General features: G+C 48.1%; 1 protein-coding gene across 1 annotated transcript; it reads left to right on the top strand.

The window, feature by feature from the left end:
- Positions 1 to 21083: 21083 nt before the first annotated feature.
- POU4F3 (POU class 4 homeobox 3) lies at positions 21084 to 22472 on the top strand. The gene is made up of 2 exons (XM_004744697.2): positions 21084 to 21259; positions 21576 to 22472. Exons 1-2 carry the CDS (start codon positions 21140 to 21142, stop codon positions 22470 to 22472), a joined length of 1017 nt encoding a protein of 338 aa, XP_004744754.1. The 5' UTR covers positions 21084 to 21139.
- Positions 22473 to 22890: the final 418 nt, after the last annotated feature.

Below are 22890 nucleotides of genomic sequence, written 5' to 3'. Positions count from 1 at the left end.
CTTTTTTTTTTTTTTTAAAGAGGTTTTGTTTATTTATTTGACAGACAGAGATCACAAGTAGGCAAAGAACCAGGCAGAGAGAGAGAGAGGAAGGGAAGTAGGCTCCCTGCTGAGCAGAAAGCCTGATGCGGGGCTCGATTCCAGGACCCTGAGATCATGACCTGAGACGAAGGCAGAGACTTTAACCCACTGAGCCACCCAGGTGCCCCGGTACTCTCTTTAGTTGGGCAGACTCTGAAATTGCTCAGACCCTGGTGCAAGTCCAGATGGAGACTCTGTTCTCCAGTACCATAATTACCATAATTACTTGACAATCTGCGAATAGCCGGCCCCTTGGAGGAGGCATGAGTGTGTCTCCTGGCCTCGGTGCCCCCTCGGTGGACTGAGACGATATTTTGCAAAGAGTTGCTTAGGTTTCCCGAAAACCTTCATTCCCCCACGCTCCTACCTTCCAGAGATCTTAGGGTAATCACGTACTTAGAACAAGGCAAACATCACACAGTAAGTAAGGGGAAGACACAGCAAAACGTAGAGCAAAGCTATAACTTACTCACCGAGTTGGAAGAGAACCACAGACGTCCCTATTCTAATTACAGTGATTTTGGAAAAAGACTTCAGCCCTCCGGTGAGAAAGAAAGATTTTTGCCTCATTTCAGAACCAGCTTTACAATCATTCTATCTACCTTAAATATATTATATATATATATATATATATATATATATATACATACACATATATATACACACAGACACACACACACATACATATATATGTAATTGAGAGAAAAGAGATCCATTATAATACATTTGAAATTATTATATCTCTTTAAAAAGGTTATGTGACATTTTAAATGTGTGGTTTTCATAAGGAACTTCTCTTCCATGTCCCCCAACTCCCAAAATGAAGGTGGCACCCAGTTATACTTACCCAAATTGTATGTGTGAATTCTTTTTTTTTTTAAGATTTTATTTATATGACAGAGAGATCACAAGTAGGCAGAGGCAGACAGAGAGAGAGGGGGAAGCAGGGTCCCCACTGAGCAGAGAGTCCAACGAAGGGCTCGATCCCAGGACCCTGGGATCATGACCTGAGCTGAAGGCAGAGGCTTAACCCACTGAGCCACCCATGAGCCCCTGTATGTGTGAATTCTTTTTTTTTTTTTCAAAGATTATTTATTTATTTATTTGACAGACAGAGATCACAAGTAGGCACAGAGGCAGGCAGAGAGAGAGAGAGAGGAGGAAGCAGGCTTCCCGGCTAAGCAGAGAGCCCGACGCGGGGCTCGATCCCAGGACCCGGGGATCATGACCTGAGCCGAAGGCAGAGGCCCCAACCCACTGAGCCACCCAGGCGTCCCTGTATATGTGAATTCTTAAACAGCCATTTGCCCTCTCCACTCTAAAAAGACTGTTGAGAACATCACACTTAAATACAAGGGTTGGGGCTAAAGCTCATGCTTAGTGACACTGGTGACTTAGTGACTTAATGACATTGGTTAATAGCCAAACATAACAGTCATGCTTGCAGTCTGAATATGGCTAAAGATGGCTAAGAATAAACAAAGAGATCTAATTTTCTCAGTTTAGAAAGGTATCACCTGTGCTAGGTCTCTCTGAGATGCTTAATTAGTAGTAATACGGGGAAATGTTCTTTTTGTTATTCAAAGATCAGCTAGGAGAAACTTTCTAACAGTCCTACAAATGCGTGTCTTTAATGAAGACTTTGAATATCTGATGATTATCTACTTCGCAGCAAGAACAAGTGACTGCAAGTGACAGCCTTTAAAAATCTTGCTTATTACTTATGTGAAACATTTTTTTACAGATTATATTATTTATTTATTTGCCAGAGAGAGAGCACAAGCAGGGGGAGCCGCAGGCCAAGGGAGAAGCAGGCTCCCTACCCAGCAGGGAGCTCGATGCTGGACTCCATCCTGGGACCCTGGGATCATGACCTGAACCAAAGGCAAACACTTAACAACTGAGCCACCCAAGCACCCCGATACATTTTTTTAAAATATTTTATTTATTTATTTGGGGTGTCTGGGTGACTCAATGGGTTAAGGCCTTTGCCCTCAACTCGGGTCGTGATCCCAGGGACCTGGGATAGAGCCCCACCTTGGGCTCTCTACTGAGCGGGGAGCCTGCTTCCCTTCCCCTCTCTCTCTCTGCCTACTTGTGATCTCTGTCAAATTAAAAAAAAAAATCTTTAAAAAGATTTTATTTATTTGACAGAGAGAGAGAGAGAGAGGGCATAAGCAGGGGGAGCGGCAGGCTGAGGGAGAAAGAGAAGCAGTCTACCTGCCAAGCAAGGAGCCCCATCTGGGACTCCATCCCAGGACTCTGGCATTAAGACCTGACCTGAAGGCAGACACTTCACCAACTGAGCCACACAGGTGCCCCATGTGATACATTTGAATCACTCTAAGAAATTCAGAAAATACAGATGAACAAGCAAATAATGAAATGTCCTTGTAATGGAATGCTGTGCCATCATGAAAAGGCTAAGACAGAGCTTTACATTTGCACAGGGCAATGCCAACGTGGCCACACCAGCCACCAGCATGAAAATGGCTGGAACTACCATTAATGAGGGTGTAAATACTTCAGGCACACAACATGTTGGGCACATTAATTTATTCTTTTCCCTTTAAACACCCTGATGATTAGGTACCAAATAGTATCTTCTAAATGCAGATAAATTACTCTCTGTGAATTCTCTACCTAAGGATGGACTTGAGCTGAATTTGGGACTAAACAGCTGAGCTCCATCTGGCTAGACTGTCCATCCGTAAGTTCCTGTGATCACTTTGTGGGCAAAGTGGACCCAATTGAAGATGTGACGTTTTGACAAGATATTTTGAAACCGGTGACTGAGAGGGCTGTTAATTCAACAAACTCGAGCCAGTGTTCTATGGCGGAATAGTTCCTTTTGGCAGTCTAGACAGGCCCAGGCACTTGCACTATATATAGACTTCAGCTAGTTCTTAAGAAGCATATGATGGGAACTTCTTAAAATGAATGTTATTTACCTGCTAGGATGTAAATGCTGAAAGGATGTGGTCTACATTATGGACAAAGGCTCTGTAAAATGTGATATTAGAAAATGGAAATTTTACGAGTTCTGGGAACAGAAACAGGTGATGTGAGTGAAATGGGAGAAGATTATAATTTTTGCTGCCTTGCTAGAATTTAATCCAAAACACTAAAAACAAAAAAAAAAAAAAAAAAAAAAAAAAACAAACCATGAATAGGAGAACTGCAGCATCCCTGGGTCAGTTGTGCTCCTTTTGACTCTATCAGGCTACCTCTTCCTGAAAAATAACCCTTGTACTTGAGACGACAGTCCTTTCCATCAGAGTTCATAGGGCTCAAGTTCCAGAGTTCCAAGCCGTTGGGACATTTGGGATTCTCAGTCCAGCTCCCAGCCTGGGTGAATTACTCTTTGTTGTGTGGTCAAATCGTCTCCATCAGAGACTTGTAAGATGGGAGTTAGTGGAATGCAAAGGGTGAGACCTCACCAGATTTTGCTGTCATATTTACCTAGCTGTGTTCTAGGGACAAGGCAAGGTTAGGGTCCCCCTACTACTCCGCCATCTTAACTCCTCCCAGATTTTGCTTTCAGGTGGTCTTCACTAGCTCTGTGCCCTTGGCATTGCTTAGCCTCTAAAGACTTTGGCCAACTCATCTCTAAAATACAAATACCTCATGGGATAGTTGGAAGGATTAAATGAAGATATCTTAGTAAAGCCTTGGGTAAAGTACCTGACAGCATCAATAACTACCCTTTATGACCATAATTATTGTCAGCAACATCACGCAGAGGAGTAAGCATGACAGAGTTGTCATGACATCGGGGAACAGGCTGCAGCTGCTGAAATAGTGATAAGGCCATAGGGCGACTTTGGATCATGAGCCACACTCCTTATCTTGAACCAGGGACCAGTCTCCATGAGCGCCCACTATCCTGGGTTCTGGTGAGAACTCTGTTTTCCTCATCTTAAAGGAATTCTTGTTACTCTACTCCTATCTTGAACAGAATTTTCTTTAGCATCAAAAAGACCTACCTTACAGAAATGCTCTCTGTAGTATGACCGCATAAGAAAACAAAATCAAATTCATAAAAAAAAAAAAGGAAACAAACTGATTGATTCTCTGATGCCCCTGCCCAGATGAAAGCTTAATTCTTTCAGTACAATCTTAACCTATGAAGTAATTATACAGTGACAAATACTTGCTCATATTTTATTTCATTCAATTATTACTAGCAAACTTGGGAGGAAAATAGAGCAAAAAGTATGTTATCATCCTCGTTCCACAGATCAGGGGAACAGAGAGAAAGTAGCTCACTTGCCTAAGGGGCACAACTATTGGTAGAAATAAAATCAGAGTCTCTCTGGATAGGCTTCTTGCCTGTTGTCTTTCCACTGCCCCAGAGAAAGCCAGTCTGTGCAGTCACTCCCCTATTCTTTGCTTGCAACTGGCATCACTAATCAACCTCAATATTCTTTCCCAGCACCCAAACTTACCTTCAGGGTTATTCTTACAGTGTTCCAGATAGCCGTCACCAGTTGAATGTAAGTGACACAGGGATATAACAAATGTATTGGTCATTCCTGGACAAGACTGTCTGGCCTTCAGCATTGTGTTTCACCACTGAGCTCATCATCTCATTCACTTGGCATGTCAAGTGATACAGCTGGGAGTGAGAATGTTTTCCTAGGAACTCTAGTGCCAGGTTCTATTTTCAGCAGGTATGCGGTCAACATTGATTGTGTGCTCCTCCAGCTCTGAATCCTGGTCATTTTCATATCCCATAACCTGAAATGGAATCTGACACAGATAGACATTGAACCGTATTTTGATGGGATGGATGGATGGATGGATGGATGGACGGATGGATGGATGGATTTAGCAATTGAGTAGACCCATAGAAACATGTCTAGGGGGGAAAAGAGCCACCACTACCTATGGTTTTATAGACTTCCACTTCAGATGATGGCTTGATGCCTTTGTGTCTCCTAGAATTGGGTTGTCAATCTAGAAAGCACTGTCCACCTTCCAAACACTATTTATCTCCATTTATCAGAGGATATTATCAGACACTGTGCTGCTGAGGTAGCAAATTAGGTAGAGCTTTTAGTTCTGCGTCTCTGATAAGGATTTGGGGAAATGTGTTCCGCAAGGGGAGGGCAGGTACACGGTCTCTCTATTCTTCTGGCCTGGTGACAGCTGCCAGCACTCTGCTGAGTGATCAATAACTGGCTGCCAGTCCAGTTACTCCTCCCTGGCTATTTTTAAACTGCCACAGAGACCCACCATGGGCTCATGAAGAAATATCCTGAAACAAGGAAGCCCATTCTTCCACCCTATACCAACTTTGACCTTGGTCGCAGTGTCCAGAGATGTACACAAGTCCAAGTGTCCTTTCAGAGGGGTACCACTGAAAGCCATTTACAATGGGGCAGAAGACCAGCCATTCCCATGCACTTAGCCATCGATCATGGTGCTGTTCCACTGGCGCCTGGACTTTTGGCACTGTTGGTGAGAATGTGAGGTTCTAGTTCCTTCTGCCTTCTTGGGATTGTTTTTCATTTTGGTGGCCTCTTTCCCAAATAAAGATAAACGAAATCTCACAAGAAGTCCAGCCTGTCCCTAAAGCATCTTAGCTAAGACTCTTCACTCTACTTACTTCTTGTTTTACATATGGAATCTCTGAGAAGAAATTAGGATGGGGGAGAGTTTTTGACCTAATAAAAACATTTGTGGACTTTTAAAATTTACTCTGTAATGTTTGATAAAATGGGTACTGTATACGTATTTCCATTCCCTATTCTGTCTTAAAGAAAAGATGTTATAATCTCTCTCTCTCTGTCTTGAAGCCATGGGGCTTGAAATCACAAACCTGAGACCAAGATCAGAACTGAGAACAAGAGTTGGGACGCTTAACCGACTGAGCCTGATTTCTCCTCTCTCTCTGCCTGCCTCTCTGCCTAGGCGCTCCTGTTACAATCTCTTTTGTGGTAATGATGACTATTAAAAAATACTTAATATAGATTTCAGTTAACTTTATTTTTTTAAAAAGTGAGATACTTCAAAAATATGAAAAGATATGGGGAATAAAATTAACCCATATATCTATACCCAGCTGAGAAATAAACCATTATAAATGAAGTTGAACCTCTCCAGTAGTATTTTTTACTCCAAACTTGACTCCTAGCCCCAAGGGAGGCACTACCCTGCTTTTAGTTTTTCTCATTCCCATGCATGTCTTCGTGCTATATGTTTAAAATAACAGATAATAATAATATTTTGTGTGCTTTAAAATATTATATAAATGGCATCAAACCAAATCAGACTTTCTGGGCATGGGTTCACTGAAATCCTCAGTATATTTGTGAGATTTTTTTTCTCATTAGTATATGTAGTTTAAGTTGATTTTTAATACCAAACAATAGATTTTTCCAGGCCTGACTGGAGAGTCAAAAAGAGAAGGAAGGTTTGGGTATCTAGGTGACTCAGTCAGTTAAGCATCTGCCTTCGGCTCCCGTCATGATCTCGGAGTCGTGGGATGGAGTCCTCCCTGGGGCTCTCTGCTTAGCAGGGAGTCTGCTTCTCCCTTTGCCTCCCCCAACCCAGTCATGCTCGAGCGCTCTCCCTCTCTCTCTAATAAATGAAAAAAATATTTTTTTAAAAGGGTAGGCTTCTCCAACCCCTAACCCAGATCAGATATCCTCGTTAAGGATTCTCACCCCACCCTATAATATTTGATCACAGTGCTTTCAGTAGTCTTTGTTTAACGACAGAGTGATAAAGCACTCTGTATTTGTGTCATGTCTGTCTTCCCTGCTAGAGGGTAAGCTCTCTGAGGTCAGGGACTATGGAGGTCTTACTGCTGTACCCATTGCACTTGGTTCCGTGCTGGCCACTGAGCAGGCAGATAAATGGAGTTTGCTGGATGGCCTCCGGCGTAAGACTCCACTTCCTTAGCCATCTAATGCTTTCAGTGATCTGGTTCCCACTCCAGCTTCTGGGTGAATTCCTGCCCTCCTGTGACCTGCACCCTACCTTTGGGGTCCACTAAAACACCTGCGGTCCCTGAACCCTCTTGGGCCTCTTGCTTTGGCACATGCTGTTCCCCTCAGTCTAGAGCATCCACCCACCTTTGTTTGCCTCTCTCACTGCTTTTCGAATCTTAAGACTCATCTGAGATGGCACCTCCTCTGGGAAGCCGTCGGCAACAACTTCAGGCAAGAACACTGAGCTCCTTCTCTGTGTTCCCCCAGCACCATTCAGTTTCTGTACTCCTTTGTTCACTAATGTATTGAAAAATATGGACCGTGTTCCTACTGCAAGCCAGGACTTCTTCTGCATTCTAGAGTTACAGAACACACAAGATACCAGCTTTGTTTCTGACAAGTCAACAGGTTCTATGAAGGCACTGGGTGAGGCGATGAGACAGTCACTGGCAGTCTCCTGTAGGGAGGGCAGAGAGGAAGGCCTGTCTGTGGAGCTGATAGTTGAGCTGAGACCTAAGAAGATGAAAACGAGTCAGTCCCTCAAAGGACCGTGGCAGTATTTTCCAGGTTAGGAACTGCCTATGATTTATCTGCTCCCCCAATGCCAGTGAATGACCATCAAAGTATTTAATGAATGAATGAATGAGCCAGATTATGGTGGCTCAGAATAAACCTCAGTTATCAAACTTGCAACAGCCTCACTTCCCATGAAATATTCACACCAACCCAAATCAGGCCCTTCTCAGGTGCTAATAGCTGTGGGAAGAAAGGAATTCCACTGACCGGACCGGGTGATACCCACGGGCAGAGAGAACGAAGTGTCCGTCAGTTGCGGCTTGCCCTATTTTGGAGTTCACGTGCATGAGTCAAGCTACCCCATGCAGATACTTACCAGCAGGGCCAAAAGCAGCCTTGCTCCATTGCCACTAACTTGTCATTAATATTTCCACAGCATTAGAGATAATTATCCCCTATGGAGTGGTTGGCATGTGCCAGGCATGGTCTCACTTAATCCTCATTTTGTTCCTATTATTATCTCTGAGAAAATGAAGACTCATCAAGGCCTTCCAGCTAGTAAAGGTGAAGTCAGGGCTCATACTGGAGTCAGCCTCACCTGGAAGCCTGTGTTCCTAACCCAGCCAACCCAGGGCTGGTTTGATGGCTCGGCGCTGAGAAGGGCCCTGTGCTTGATTTAATGTTCTGTTGTTGCCATCTTGAAATTCTCTCTCTCTCTCTCTTTTTTTTTTTTTTTTTAAATATTTATTTATTTATCCTGGGGGATGAGAGGGGTGGAGAGCGAGGGAGCGAGAATCTCAGACTGATTCCCCACCAGGCTTGGAGCCTGATGCAGGCTTGATCCCATGACCCTGATATCACGACCTGAGCTAAAATCAAGAGTTGGTCACTTAATGAACTGAGCCACCCAGGTGCCCCCTCTCATTTGGAAATTGTTAATAATTTTTGAGCAAGGGGATCTACATTTTCATTTTGCTCTGGGCCCTGCAAACTACATAACTGGTCTGCCTACCTCACACTATGTCCTGAAACAATACACTGGGTGTGGTAATGCACCCCAATTTTTGGAAAACCCTGTGTCAACCGCTATATTCTCTTGAAGTCCCAAACCGAAACTCCTTCCCTCACGATCTGTGTGGTCAAATCTGAGAACACCGGGGTCTTTTTTTCCCTGATTGTAAAAGTAATACAGACAAATACTAGAAATAGTAGCCAAGGGAACTACAGTATTATCTGTAGTGGAACAATTTTTTCGAAGGAAAAAGTTAATTAGGCTGGGTATATAAAGTTCTGCCTCCTCTACATAAACTTTTGTATCCTATTTATACATTTTCTTATCCTTAGAATGATTTTTAGACTGACTGTCAAATGGATACCTGAAGAGGAATTCTTTTTTTTTTTTTTTTAAGATTTTATTTATTTATTTGACAGAGAGAGAGGTCACAAGGTGACAGAGAGGTAGGCAGAGAGAGGGGGAAGCAGTCACCCGGCTGAGCAGAGAGCCCAATGCGGGGGCTCGATCCCAGGATCCCAGGTCACTGAGATCATGACCTGAGCTAAAGGCAGGGGCTCAACCCACTGAGTCACTCAGGAGCCCCCTGAAGAGGAATTCTAAGAATTTGTAGCACCCAGGGGAATTGTTGTTATATTTGCAGTCTACTATTGCTCAATTATATGCTAGAGAGACATCTAGCATGACTTTCAACTAAAATGTTGACTAGTATGTGTTGTGAAGTATTCTTAGTCCTATTGGTAAATATCCCCCTCATTTGGTAAAGGGAACTTAGCTTATATCTTGTCCACTGCTCCAGCTGTCTAAATCAAGCTCCCAGCCGCGGAGCTCCCTTCCCTTTGCCGAAGCTGAAACTAGTCCCACTGGGGCTTACCACTTGATCTCTGGTGCTGGTGATCCTTGGGCCCTTTCTTGCCATGAAAAGACTCATATTGTGGAAGTTGCAGTGTTGCAGGCTGGTCAGGTAACTTCTGTTACTTAGCAACTTTCTCCTGCTTTGTTAAGTTGGGCTGTTCAATCTCCTTAATGAATAAGAGCCTCAAGCCAGGTAATTGATGCCTGGACGTTTAGCTCATGAATAATTGACTGTCTGGGTAATCCTAGATACATTTCCTCGATCAGATTGTACAATGGAACAGTCATGTCATAGCCAGTGTCAAGTTTTGTGTATTTTTTTTTTTTTTGTCTTAATTGGCTTTATGATGTCAGAAATCTGCTTTATTGACCCAAAGGCTCAGATGAACAATGGAAGCAGTGATCCTCCCAAAGCTGGGACATGCTTCCTTTTTCCTCCACAAGAGCTCAGCCTTTCCCCTTCAGTGTGGGCTTCGAAAAGTTTTGGCTCTTCTTGTCTATCTTTTCAGTTATCTTTTCCCACATACATCGGGAAGGCAGTGTGGTCTAAAGGGGAGGAGGGAACTGGGAATTGGGTTTCCTGGGCAATGCCAATCACTCACTCCATAGCTCTTGGCTGATGTTAGCTTGTCTGACTTGTTTATTCATTTATGCATTCATTCAACATGCGTTTCGAGCACCGCCCTGTGTGCCGGGCACTGGAGGTTCCATGAAACGCAAGGTTGGCCAGGTCTGCTTTCATGGAGCTTATGTTCTAGCGAAAGCACGTGGGTCATAAACACATAAACGAGTCAAAGGAGAAGTAATTTTCAGATCGTGCTAAGTGTTAGGTTGAAAAGCAAGAATGGAATAATGGGGTAGAAAGCGACCATTTGGGGGGATGGGGTATATGGAGGTAATTTTTGATTAGGTAGTCAGGGAAGGGCAGGGAAGGCCTCTCTGATGAGGTAGCGTGAGAAGTGAATGACAAGGACAAGCTGGCCAGGGCAAGAAATGGGAGGGTAAGAGTCCAGGTAGAGAAACATGAAGACAAAGACTCTGAGATGGGAATGGGCTTAGCATGATGAGCAGAATCATGGGGAGCATAGTCTGAGACGAGGTTGATACCCATGTTGGCTACTTACCTTTCATACCTTCCAAGATGACAAAATGACTCTGTGGTCCCCCTGAATGAGGGGACCCAAATAGATGGCTCACCAAGGGCACTGGTAGTGTCCTCGTTTTAAACCAGATGTTGTCAAAACTCAGCTCAGTTAGTTCACTGATTCCATGCAAATTTATTTAGCTCTAGGCAGTGTTTGTGACACAGGTAAGTGGAAATGACTAAAGCCAAGCCCCTGCCTCCATCCAAACTATATTCTATTAGCAAAATAAACAACAAACTAATAAGAAAGTCAAATACGACTATGAAGAGTGCTATGGAGACAAAGCAGAGAAGGGCAGAAACAATGTGATAGGGGAGAGATAACTGAAATAGTAAATAGAAGGTTTGGGGAAGGTTTCACTGGGAAGATGACCTTTGAGTTGACATCTGAAGGACACGTGCAAGTGAGCCACATGATGTCTGTGGGAAGAGCATTCCAGAGAGAGGGAACAGCAAGAGTACCACTTTTTTCTGGAAGACCTCCTTGCTGTGTGCCTGGTAGGTTGTGTTCCCTTTTAGGAGACTATTATCAAAATGCTTATCACTCCCCTGCTTAAAACTTTCCACTGCTCTTGGAACAAAGCACCAGTTTCTTACCATGGCTCCTAAGGTCCTAGTTAATCCCTCCCCCTCTCCAAACTCACCCCTTTCCTTTCCCTTGTTCACTGGGCCCAGCAGAGCGTCCTTTCTCCTGGAACACACAACCTCTTTCCCAGCCTGGGGTGCTGCACTAAACTCTGCCTTTGTAAACTCTTGTCAGAGATTGTCACACGGCCAGTTCCTTCTCTTCATTCAGGTCTTAGCAACACAGAGGAAGTTTCCCTGACCTCCCCCTCCCCCTCCGACCTTTCCCTAACACACAGCCGTTCCACACACTGATAGCAGTTATCAAACGCTTACGGCTTATTCAAAAAGGATGCTGTCCTGTCCTACCACACTGAAACTGGCTGGTTACGTGCGACACACTCTCTTTGGGAGAAAAGGAGGTTATAAACGTGAAGTGAAATCTGTCAGTACCACCTACCATATTGTGTTGTGTACTGCGCTTTGAATATGATGTTCACTTCCAGATCCTTGTAATTACCACCAGACCTGCTCTTGTTCGAATTCTGAAAGACTGACTTGCAAATTGCATGCAAAATCTTCCCCCTGTTCAGGAAGTAGGATGCTAGAGCGGAAGAAATAGATGAACTGTCATATTTACAGAGAGAAAAACATCTTGGGAAAAAAGGAGAGAAGAGCTTCCAGGTTCTCTGTATTTCTTTTTTTTTTTTTTTTAATTTTATTTATTTGATAGAGAGAGAGAAATCACAAGTAGGCAGAGTGGCAGGCAAGAGGGGGAGGGAGAAGCAGGCCCCCCGCTGAGCAGAGAGCCTGCTGTGGGACTGATCCCAGGACCCAGGACCCAGGACCCTGGGATCATGACCTGAGTGGAAGGCAAAGGCTTACCCCACTGAGCCACCCAGGCACTCCAAGATTCTCTGTATTTCTAATCTATTAGAACTTGGATTCTGAACCCAGAGATAGAGCCAGATCTTCATTGTCCTTTCTGTTATATTAGGAAAACAATGTTTGAGAAATATAATAAATTATGGTTAAATATACATGGGAAGAAATGGTTTGGGGCAGAGGATATTGATAGTATTTTGTTTGTAACTCGATGAATTTTAGTAAGGAGAAGCAATGATCCATAACACCCTTCTGGAACTGACATATTAAAATGTGTCAATGGCAAGGTCATCATATGTCAAAAATAATGTTTCACCCCTGTTCATGCACATGCAGGACACGGGTCTTGGAAGACGGAGTCTCTCCCACCACAACTACACCACCACAAACAACACCAACAAACCCCCTTCCAACTCCCTTTAAAGCATGAACCCACTAGATCAAAATATCTTGATGTGCCAGGATGGCAACTCTTTTGTAGTGTTGTTTAGAGCCACAGGACCAGCAGAAAAACACAGACACACATTCATCCTCTAGCTCAAACTTAATGGTGGAGTAAAGAGGTGAGTGGGTAAGTTTCTTTTAAATGCACTTTTGGGGGTACTTAATCAGAGCATAAGAAATTAAAGAACTTTAAAAAGGAAGATGGATGGGGGCACTTGGCTGGCTCAGTTGGAAGAACAGGTACATGGCTCTTGATCTCAGGGTTGTGAGTTCGAGTCCCGCAAGGGGTGTAGAGATTACTTAAATAAAAACCTTCAAAAAATAAAAATAAAATAAAAGGGGAGATGGATAGTTTCTTCTCATCGAGGAATGCCTGCTCTTAGATTCCCAAGAAAGCTAAAGGAGGGTGTTTAAATGGGGAGGATTCTTTCTGTGCTATGTCCTGACAGAAAATGGCTCAATATGGCCCAGCTGGGAGGAACCCAATGAAAGAAAAGGGCCAAGGTAGCTGCTATTTACTCCCAGACCATCCACCTTCAACCCAGTACACAGGCACACCCTCTCCTCACCCAGAATGAATCCTCACTGTTTCTTTCCAGTTTGGTAGATTTTTATTTTTCACATTCAGGAGATCCATCAATTATATAGGCTCAGTGATGATCTCAGGCAGTGACACCTCTGTAGGTCTGAATGGCGTTTCTGAAGGGAAACCATCTGGCCTACCTTAACTTGTTCATCCCTGGGCTTCTCTCCCAGCCTGTAAGGTGTGGCAGCCACAGAGAGAGCCAAAACCATCAATATTTCACAGCCTTAATTAAAGTAAGCTGAGAGCTGTCAGCCTCTCACAACTGGCTTCCTTTTCCAAAACAAAACAAGCACCTGGCATCTTGAGTAGGGGGCACAGAGAGAGAAATGGGACTTGGGCTAAAGTTGGGGTGGGGGAGTGAGGAAGCCCAGGACTTCACCTACCGAAGGCATCCGGGAGTTACCGGCTGGCAGGAGCACCTAGCCAGCAAATTCCCTGGCGCTGGCTTGGGGGCGGGCAAGAGGGAAGAAGAGCCGCCACTAGAGCTCCCTAGCGACAAACTCGTGAAGGGGACTAGGAGTTGGGCAGCTGGGAACTGCAGCTCAACTTCCACTTTCAAACTGCATCCCCTACTCCTGGGTGAATTAGCTCTGGGGTCCCAGCAAAGCCTTTCCCAAGGGCGGGGCTGGGTGGGAGGCGAGGATGGCGCGGGTCTCTCTCTACGGCTGCCTCCCCCTTCCGAGGCCCACGTCCCCCAAGTGCCAAGGCCCGCGCGCGCGCCGCCATCCAGCCTTGCCGGGCAGGGGAGCTCGGAGCCCTGCGATTTATACATCTATTAATTACCTCCAGCATGGAAGAACTGCCTATAAATACAGTAGCACTTTAGATAAAACTTTCATGCAGCTATTTAGATCCTTTAAAATATAAATGATTTCCTCTAAATTTTTTATCATAAATCAGGGCATGGAGCTAGGCGACAAGACGCCGATTTCCCCCCTGATGGGAGCAAAGCCTTTGCTTGTTTTCCCTTTTTCTTTTTCTTTGCTATGTTTCTTTCTCCTTCCCATTCTCTTTCCTCCTTCTGCACCCTCCTCTTCATCCCCCCACCCCTCCTCCTCACTTTCCTGTCCTCCTGCTTTTTAACTTACAGACACTGGTTAATGGCTCTGCTTCTCTTTGTTTTATCCAGGGGACTGAAGGGGAAGTGAACAAGTTGCAGGAAGTTTCAGCCCCTTTCCTGAAGGCTGCCTGGGGTGGGTCAGAAAGTTTACAGTTTAGGGCAGCAGACCTGAGTTCAGATCCTAATCCTGACGTTTATCTCCACCCCCCCCCGGGGGGGGGGGGCTTCAAGGAACACAACTTCTCTGAGCCCTTGGCAGGTCTCTCTGTGAAACAGACGTAGTAACAGTACCTACACCATAGCTAGTGTGGCTGTTAGGATTGACTCACATAATGCACACGGCCAGGACGACAGAGTAAAGATCTCAGGAAATAATGAGCTGTGCATTGGAAGACAAGTTCCTTTAACCTCTCTGAGACTCAGTTCCCTCATCCGTAAAGAAAAGGTGGAATAATAATTCACTTCTGGGGAGTTACTGTGAGGAATGAATAAGACAACAGCCAGACTGTAAGCTTTTAAAGGGGGGGATCATGTAGCCCTTGTTTATCATTGTACCCCCAGCCCTAGCATGTGCCCAGCACAGAGGAAGTGCTTGGCAAGCACCTGATGGATACATGAAACAGCAGAACTTCCTGGTTGGTTTGCAGAACACCCTGCAGAACCGTTAGAGCTTGGCTTCCATTTATGGTGATGGATTTGACCTGAGCCACCTTTCCAAGAGCCACACATAGAACTTTGACATCTTCACACTGAAAAGGCCAATCCTGTCTCACCAAGCCTCTTGCAGTCCTGAGTAACCAGAGGCCCGCAGCCCATGAGTGACATGTCCAGGGTCTCACAGCAGGTTAGCTACATATCCATGTTTGAATATGTAGACCATCCAGACCTTTTCCCTTGCGGCCTCTTCACAACCAACCTGACTGGATAAGAGAAGCAGCCTAATCCTTTGGTCCAGGAAGAGGTGACAACCAGCTTGGTGACCGGGGGGTTGACTTTATGACTTTGAGCTCAAAGAGGGCTATGAACTGGAGAAGAGAAAGGCAAAACCAGTCTTCATGGGCTAGGAATAGGACCATGTGATTACGGTATCCAGATTTTTGAGGACACGCACAGAGCTGGCCGCGCTGCCAAGGACAGCGATATTCTCAAGTCTAGAGCTGGGGAAAAAGCCAAGGGCTAACTGTGAGAACTTATTAGGAAGTGTGTTCTGGGCACTGGTGTGTTAGATCCAAACTACTGACTGGGTCTCCTTGAAATCATCATAGACTAAACCCAGAAAATTTGGGGCCTCACTCATCCGTTTTGGACCAAGGCAACCCTGTTCCTACACAGCTACTGGAAGTAGACCTGGAATCCTCTGTCGGCTCTACAGGGGTAGGGGATAATGGGAGGGAGTGGGGGGCTGTCTTGTTTGTAGCTGAATTTCCTACCTGCTCACATCGTGGCTGCCACACAGTAGATGCTCAATAATTGTGTTCAGTGAAAGAATGCATGATGGCGAAGGGCTCTAGGGAGATCCCTGGCTTGGTCCCCTCAATTTTCAGGTGCGGGGAAAAGTGAGGCCCTAAGGAGTCAGAGACCTGCCTGGAGCCCTCCCGTGAGAGGGCCAGAGCTCGGTGGGCGGGTACGCCGGGCAAGGGGAGGGCTGGCGCGCGCGGACCCCTCAAGGGTGCTCGGCCTCGGGCTCCCCAGTCCCTCTGGGCGTCTCGGATCTACGGAGCCCGTGCAGACAATGCGAGGCCGGCAGCAGCTGCGCAGGCGGCGGCGGGTACATGTGAGAAGTTTGTGAAAGGAGAAGAGAGAAAGGGAGAGGAAGGCGAGGCGGGCGGCTGCGAACACCTGGCCCGGCAGCCCCGCCAGCTGCCTCCCCGCGATGGCATCTTGAGTTCGGGCGGTCCTATCGGGCCATCTCCCATCCCTCCCGTTCTTCCTCCTTCCCCACCCCCAAACCCGAGGTGGAGCTCCGCCAGGGATGGAGGTGGGACCAGGGAGCTGCTGCTTCTGCAGGTGGCCTCTGCAGGAAGCGTGCCTGGAGCTGGGCCAGCCTCTGTGCCTCGGGGTAGAGGCCGCCTCCCTTCTGGGAGAGAAGTAAACCCGACTAACCATCCCAGGCTCAGCCTCTGTGCTTGGAGGGTGGGGAAACTGGTACCAGCCCAGGACATTAGTTAAAACGCGGGCTCAGAAGTTAGAGAAACCTGGGGGACACCTGGGTGGCTCAGTGGGTTAAGCCTCTGCCTTAACGGGTCATGGTCTCAATGTCCTGGGATCGAGTCCCGCATGGGGCTCTCTGCTCAGCAGGGAGCCTGCTTCCCTTTCTCTCTCTCTGCCTGCCTCTCCATCTACTTGTGATCTCTCTGTCAAATAAATAAATAAATAAAATCTTAAAAAACAAAAAAAGAAGTTAGAGAAACCTGGGTTCTAATGCCTACCCTACCAGGCTTAAATGTCTCCAATGCCTTGGAGAATTCAGTCTCTTTGTGCCTCAGTTTTCTCATCTGGAAAATGGAGAAATAATACCAATCTCGAAGTCCTGATGTGGAGATCCAGCTGTAATTCTTGTCTAAAGCATATAGGCCAGAGCCTGTCTGTCCATAACTGTTTTTTCTTGCTGTCACCATCATCTTACTGCCGGAATCTTGGGAAGGATATTATTCATGCGTTCATTCATTCCATGCAAATTATTATATTAAGCTCCTATATGGTGCCTGGCCTGTCGAAATAGGCACTGGAGACACAGGGACAGATAAGACCCATTCCTTAAAGAAGTCCCAGAGTCCTTCAAGGAGTTGAGACAATAAAACATCATGTTCTTGAACAGATAACAGAGGAAGATGCAAAAGAGTCCAAGAAGAGAAACTATCTCTTTGAGTCTTAGCAAATCTTACATAATTAGGTCAGAGAGTAAAAAAAAAATAAATAATGTCAGGTAACAAGTTTCCAGAGCAAGGTTTTCAAGCTGAGGGTCCCAGGTCACCTGCATGCAATCATGAATGCTTATGAGGAAGTACCTTCAGCCTTTGTGGTTAGAATCTTTCTGTGTGGTCCTAGGATGCTGGATAGTAAGGGCTGCAGATGATTCCTGTTCCTGCTGAAGTTGAAAAGCACTGGTCCACAGGAAAATGCCTCTGCCCTAGCATCCCCCCAGGGCTAGTCCTTCAGGGGGACACAGTGCTTTGCCTTTCCATTTTAGAGTTACATGAGGCAATTTTTGGTTCCCACCAGACGCAGAGCTCTTAAAGCAGGGTGCTCTATGCCTGCAGAAACTATCGCAAGACCCAGCTGTCAGTAGGTATTCTGAAATGATGCAGGATGAAGAGAGTGCCCCTTTAGTGTCACTTTTATAAAGTTCGTGTGGTCCCTACTTGGACCCTCAGGCAGATTTTGTTATGTGGGGTTGTGTTGGGGGCATGTGCATGTGAATTTTAATTGTAATGTAATACTGGGGTTGGGGGGAAGGATGGGGCATTTGCTCTCCAGTTTACCTGTGTCCCAGTCTTCCCCTTTACACACCCAACTAGTTTGCTTTCCTGGACTTGCTTTGGACAGAACTGGTTTACAAAGTAGAGAGTGTTCGTTGTTCCCCTTCTCATTCTTTCCTATGTGGTGTTTACCTCATCTCCTCTCTCTCCAGGGCCTTCTCAGAAAGTCCGGTCCCTAAGGATGGGTGTCGCCTTACTGCTGGTTGTATAGAGCTGTCTGTCAGTAGACCTTCTTGAAGGGAAGGATGAGAAAAACCCAGGGAACACAGGTTACCTGATGCAAGAGTGGGTTTTGATTTGTGATTCTAAAGCCTGGGGATGCCAGAACAGGGGCTGGTGAGCTGAAGGTCAGCACTGGAAGCCAGAGGGGGAGAGAGAGGGGGCCAGTTAGTCTTGCTCTGGCTCTGACCCCTGCCTGACCTCGACAGTGGCAAGTCTCCCAGGCTCCTGAGGGGACAAAGCCCCAGAAGGTTGGATGCGGATGTGCTTGTCCTTCTGTTTCTGAGGTTTCAACTTCATAGACAACTAGAATATGATGAAGTGAGTGTAGGTCTTAGGGTACCACAGGGTCAGGCAAGTTACAAATTTTTCTTCCTGGAGGATCCACCATCGCCACCTTCCTTTCTCCTTTTTGCCTTCCTGCACTGGGAAGAAAACAAGAATGAGTGATCCTAAATCCTGGTGAAATGATCAAATAATGCCACATTCAGCTTCTGGGAAGTTATGAGTCCTTGGAAAGAAGCTCTTGACTTAATCAACATGCGTTTCATTAAAAAAAAAAGATTTATTTATTTTAGAGAGAGAGAGAACAGGAGGCGATGGAGGCACAGTGGCAGGGGGAGAGAGAATCCGCAAGAGGACTCCCTACTGAGCACAGATTCCATTGGGCAGGGCTCCATCCCAGGACCCCCGAGATCAGGACCTGAGCCCAAACCAAGAGTCGACAGCTTAACCAACTGAGCCAGCCAGGTCCCTCCAAATGTGTTTCCTTTAAATTATCCAGAATGGTAGTATTTGGCTGGACCTGGAAGTACTTACCATCCAGTCCAGCCCTCTTCTTGTGAGTAAACTGAGGCCCAGCTATTGTCACGTAAGGCCCAATATTTAAAATGATCTCTAAGCCCTTCTAAGGCCCATAGTTCTGGTGTGCATTCTGTGTTTCAAGAATCCCACCAGCCTTGCTCTGTTTCTTGAATCTACATCATTGTCTCCACCACAGAGCGAGATTGCTGTCCATTTCCTGCAGTACATTTCAGACTGGTGACTCCGTGAGGGCAGGGGTGGAGTCTGATTCACATCTGTGTCCCAGTCCTCTGCACGGAATCTGGAACAAAGCAGGTGTTGAATACAAGAAGGACAACAGAGGACAAATTTGCTCCTCCAGACTAACCATTCTCCAGGGAGATTACTCAGGCCAATCTGGCTTCCAAATGCTTTATCTATAAGGTCAAAGAGAAAGAGGGGAATGAAGATTTATTTCTGGATTTCAGTGCACCAAACACTGTGCTGAATGCTTATCTCAGTGCATTGCTCGCAGCAGTCAGGAGAGAAGAAATGATTTCTCCGTTGAACACATATGGAGACTACAGTACAATAAGTTGAAGTGGCTGGTGGCCTTTTCTGCAAGAGGCAGAGATGCATGCTGAATCTGAGGGCAAAACCTACTCCCCAACGCCTCAGGTTGTGAGGTTTGCTGAGTGCTCAGTGCTTCCTTTCTCCTCTAGTTCACAACACCTTCACCAGAACCCGGAAGGCAAACAGTAGCATAGATGCCATTTTACAGTCCAGGGAACCGAGGTTCGGTTTAGAGGGCAGCCCTTGGCCTTTGGCACCCCTGCTGAGTCCTCAGCCCCGGTTAGAGGACATAAGATGGATGGGAACCAAGCAAGGGGGTTGGCTGCGATGCGGAGAAGACGGATTGGCAGGGCCCGCGCGTGTAGGGAGCTCAGACCTAGGCAGGATTTCCTCTTAGGCCAAGGGCTGGCCCCTCCTCGCCCAACCACTACGTTCACGTCTGGGAAACCCGGCCCTCACACGCGGGCGCTCAGGCCTAGCCCGCAGGCTGGTGAGAACTCCGAAACCCCAAAGCCACTCCTGAGCAGAGGCGGGTGGGCGTCAGAGGCGAGGTGGGCTCAGCTGGGCGCGCAGGGCTCCGCTCCGAACCCCCCGAGGGCGGCGCTGCCCGGGTACCAAGACTCTCCATCCATTATTCAGGATGTTTACTATCGCGGGGAAAGGAGAGGGAAGGAGAGGGGATCAAAGCAGAGGGGAGGCGGGGGCGGGGCACTAACCCCGGGGGCACTCCGTTCCCTGAAACTTCGTGAGGAAGACAAAGTGCAGAATCGTGAAGAAGCTGGGAGTCAGACATGGCGCCTCACACACAGTAGGCCATCAGTAAAACTTCGTGGAATGGATAACCGAAGAGTGAGTGAATGGCTCTGCTCCCAACCAGCTCTGTGATCTTGGGCGAATCACTTAACTCCTCTGACCCTCGTTCTCCTCAACCTTAAAACAGAGTTAGTACGAACTCCGTAGGGTGTGAGAATACCACGAGCTAAGTCTCTGAACAACCTAGCACGTAATAGGAGCTCAAAAATGGTAGCTATTGTTTTGGGGGAATGGGGCTCCCAAGCGTTGGCAGCCCAGCAGAAGTGTACTGACTGACATCTAAGGCGGATGCGCAGCCCCGAGCTGTTACTAAACAGTACTCAGGAAGCTTCCTTTGACTGACGGGTTGGGGAAAGGGTGTGTGTGGGGGGCAAGTTATCTTTCTCTAGCGAAGGCAAAAACTGCGATCCTGGGAGGAAGCCTCAGGCCTCCAGGACCGGGCGGGCAGTTACTTCCCCCATCTCCACCCCGCTGGGCGATTGAGGTCACCTGGGGCTCATTCTGGCAGCCCCTCACCCTCCCTGGAGCCCGTCTGGGTGCTTGGAGGCGCCTCTTCGCTGAGCGGCGGGGCCGGACTCTCGTGGACCGCTTGGGCGTGGGGCCAGGAGCGCCCTGGAAATGGGCAGTTTGGCGGCAGCCTGGCCGACAGGGTGTGTGTGTGTGTGTGTGTGTGTGTGTGTGTGTGTGTGTAGTAAGGTCAGCTTCCTGGCCGCGCTCAGCCCGGGGCTGCCCTTCGATGGGGCAGTCTGAGTTGGGACAGGACAGAGAGGTTTGAGACTTTGGGGGAAACAAGTCCTCCAAGAAGAAGAAAGAATCCGGAAGGTCGGCCGCGCTGGAGCCAGGCGGGGCGGGGCGGGCCTGGAGAGGCCAGGCTGGGCCGGGGTATAAATGCTGTTGGCGGGGGCGGCCGTGGCGGGCGCACAGAGGCGCGCCTAGAGCTGCTGCCTGGCCTCGCCTCCCCGGCCGCCCCTGCGAGTCCAGGGCGCGTGAGCACGCCTGCGCGCGCCCGGTCCCTTCCTGGCAGGCTGCTTGTAAGATGAGTGAAGAAGCAGGTGGGGGAGAGGGGAGGCAGCGAGCGAGAGGGCGAGGGGAGCGCGGGCGCTGAGCGGCGCTCACTTGGAGCGCGGCGAGCGAGCGAGAAGAGCCTGATCCATGTCCCTCGCTGCCTCCCTGCCAGGCGCGCGAAGATGATGGCCATGAACGCCAAGCAGCCTTTCGGCATGCACCCGGTGCTTCAAGAACCCAAATTCTCCAGCCTGCACTCCGGTTCCGAGGCCATGCGCCGAGTCTGTCTCCCAGCCCCGCAGGTACGTAGTGGAGCATAATTACCGCTCTAAGGCACATTTTTGACAGGCACTAGCTTCATGTTTTTTTCATGTCGCCCAGAACAATCGCCGCTGTCTGAACCTCTCTCCTTGTCTCCCCTGCGCTCTCTCCCGGCGCGCTCCCTCTCTCATTCATGTCTCTCTGATCCACACGTCTGTTCCAGCAGAGCCTCTGTCTCCGTATTAATTTTTATGACCTGGGCTTTGAGGAGAGGCATCTCGGTTGCTTGAAAATGTGTTTTAATCCTGAGTTGACAGTATTCCCCACTGACCGTGCTGTGCGCCTTCTCGCTTGCAGCTGCAGGGTAATATATTTGGAAGCTTTGATGAGAGCCTGCTGGCACGCGCCGAAGCTCTGGCGGCGGTGGATATCGTCTCCCACGGCAAGAACCATCCGTTCAAGCCCGACGCCACCTACCATACCATGAGCAGCGTGCCCTGCACGTCCACTTCGTCCACCGTGCCCATATCCCACCCGGCCGCGCTCACCTCGCACCCGCATCACGCCGTGCACCAGGGCCTCGAGGGCGACCTGCTAGAGCACATCTCTCCCACGCTGAGCGTGAGCGGTTTGGGAGCCCCAGAGCATTCGGTGATGCCGGCGCAGATCCACCCGCACCACCTGGGCGCCATGGGCCACCTGCACCAGGCCATGGGCATGAGTCACCCACATGCCGTGGCGCCTCACAGCGCCATGCCCGCATGCCTCAGCGACGTGGAGTCGGACCCCCGAGAGCTCGAGGCCTTCGCCGAGCGCTTCAAGCAGCGGCGCATCAAGCTGGGGGTGACCCAGGCGGACGTGGGCGCGGCTCTAGCCAACCTCAAGATCCCCGGCGTAGGCTCGCTCAGCCAGAGCACCATTTGCAGGTTCGAGTCTCTCACTCTCTCACACAACAACATGATCGCGCTCAAGCCCGTGCTCCAGGCCTGGCTGGAGGAAGCCGAGGCCGCCTATCGAGAGAAAAACAGCAAGCCAGAGCTCTTCAACGGCAGCGAGCGGAAGCGCAAACGCACGTCCATCGCGGCGCCGGAGAAGCGCTCGCTGGAGGCCTATTTCGCCATCCAGCCGCGGCCCTCATCTGAGAAGATCGCGGCCATCGCCGAGAAACTGGACCTTAAAAAGAACGTGGTGAGGGTCTGGTTTTGCAACCAGAGACAGAAACAGAAACGAATGAAGTACTCGGCTGTCCACTGACTGCTGTGGGGCGCAGCGTCCTGGGCTGGGAGAGCTGAGTGTACACCACCCCCCGCGTGGGGGTGGGGGGGATGGTTACGGGGGACCCCAAGACGTTTCCTGGCAGGTCAGGCTCTCTCCCCTGAAGCCACAGACTTTCCCCTTTATCCCACCTGGTTGCCTCCCGGCCTTCTCTTTCTCTTCTTTCCTTTCTGTTCCCAGCGGAAAATTATGGCGCTAAGAAAAAAATTTATGAAGGGCAGGCCTGGAGGGATTAGCTCTGTCCCTGGTGCTGGAAATAGCTTTCGCGCGCTGGGCTGCGCGACCTCAGGGCGGGAGCCCAAATGCAGGGATGGTGAATTGACCTGACAGCACGACTTTGGGGGTGATGGCGCCACTTTGCTAAGCGCGATTAGACAAAAGCTGAAAGGATGCGCAG

This window comes from Mustela putorius, unplaced genomic scaffold (genome assembly GCF_011764305.1).
Source record: "Mustela putorius furo isolate JIRA1106 unplaced genomic scaffold, ASM1176430v1.1 tig00000145_pilon_pilon_pilon, whole genome shotgun sequence".
Classification (NCBI taxonomy): Eukaryota; Metazoa; Chordata; class Mammalia; order Carnivora; family Mustelidae; genus Mustela; species Mustela putorius.
The sequence above is the reverse complement of the archived record's forward strand: the minus strand, read 5'-3'. Positions and strand labels throughout refer to the sequence as shown.

Coding starts and splice junctions, on each gene's coding strand:
- POU4F3 (XM_004744697.2), top strand. CDS start 21,140: ATGATGGCCATGAACGCCAAGCAGCCTTTCGGCATGCACCCGGTGCTT. Junction 21,260..21,575: donor TCTGTCTCCCAGCCCCGCAG/GTACGTAGTGGA, acceptor TCTCGCTTGCAG/CTGCAGGGTAATATATTTGG.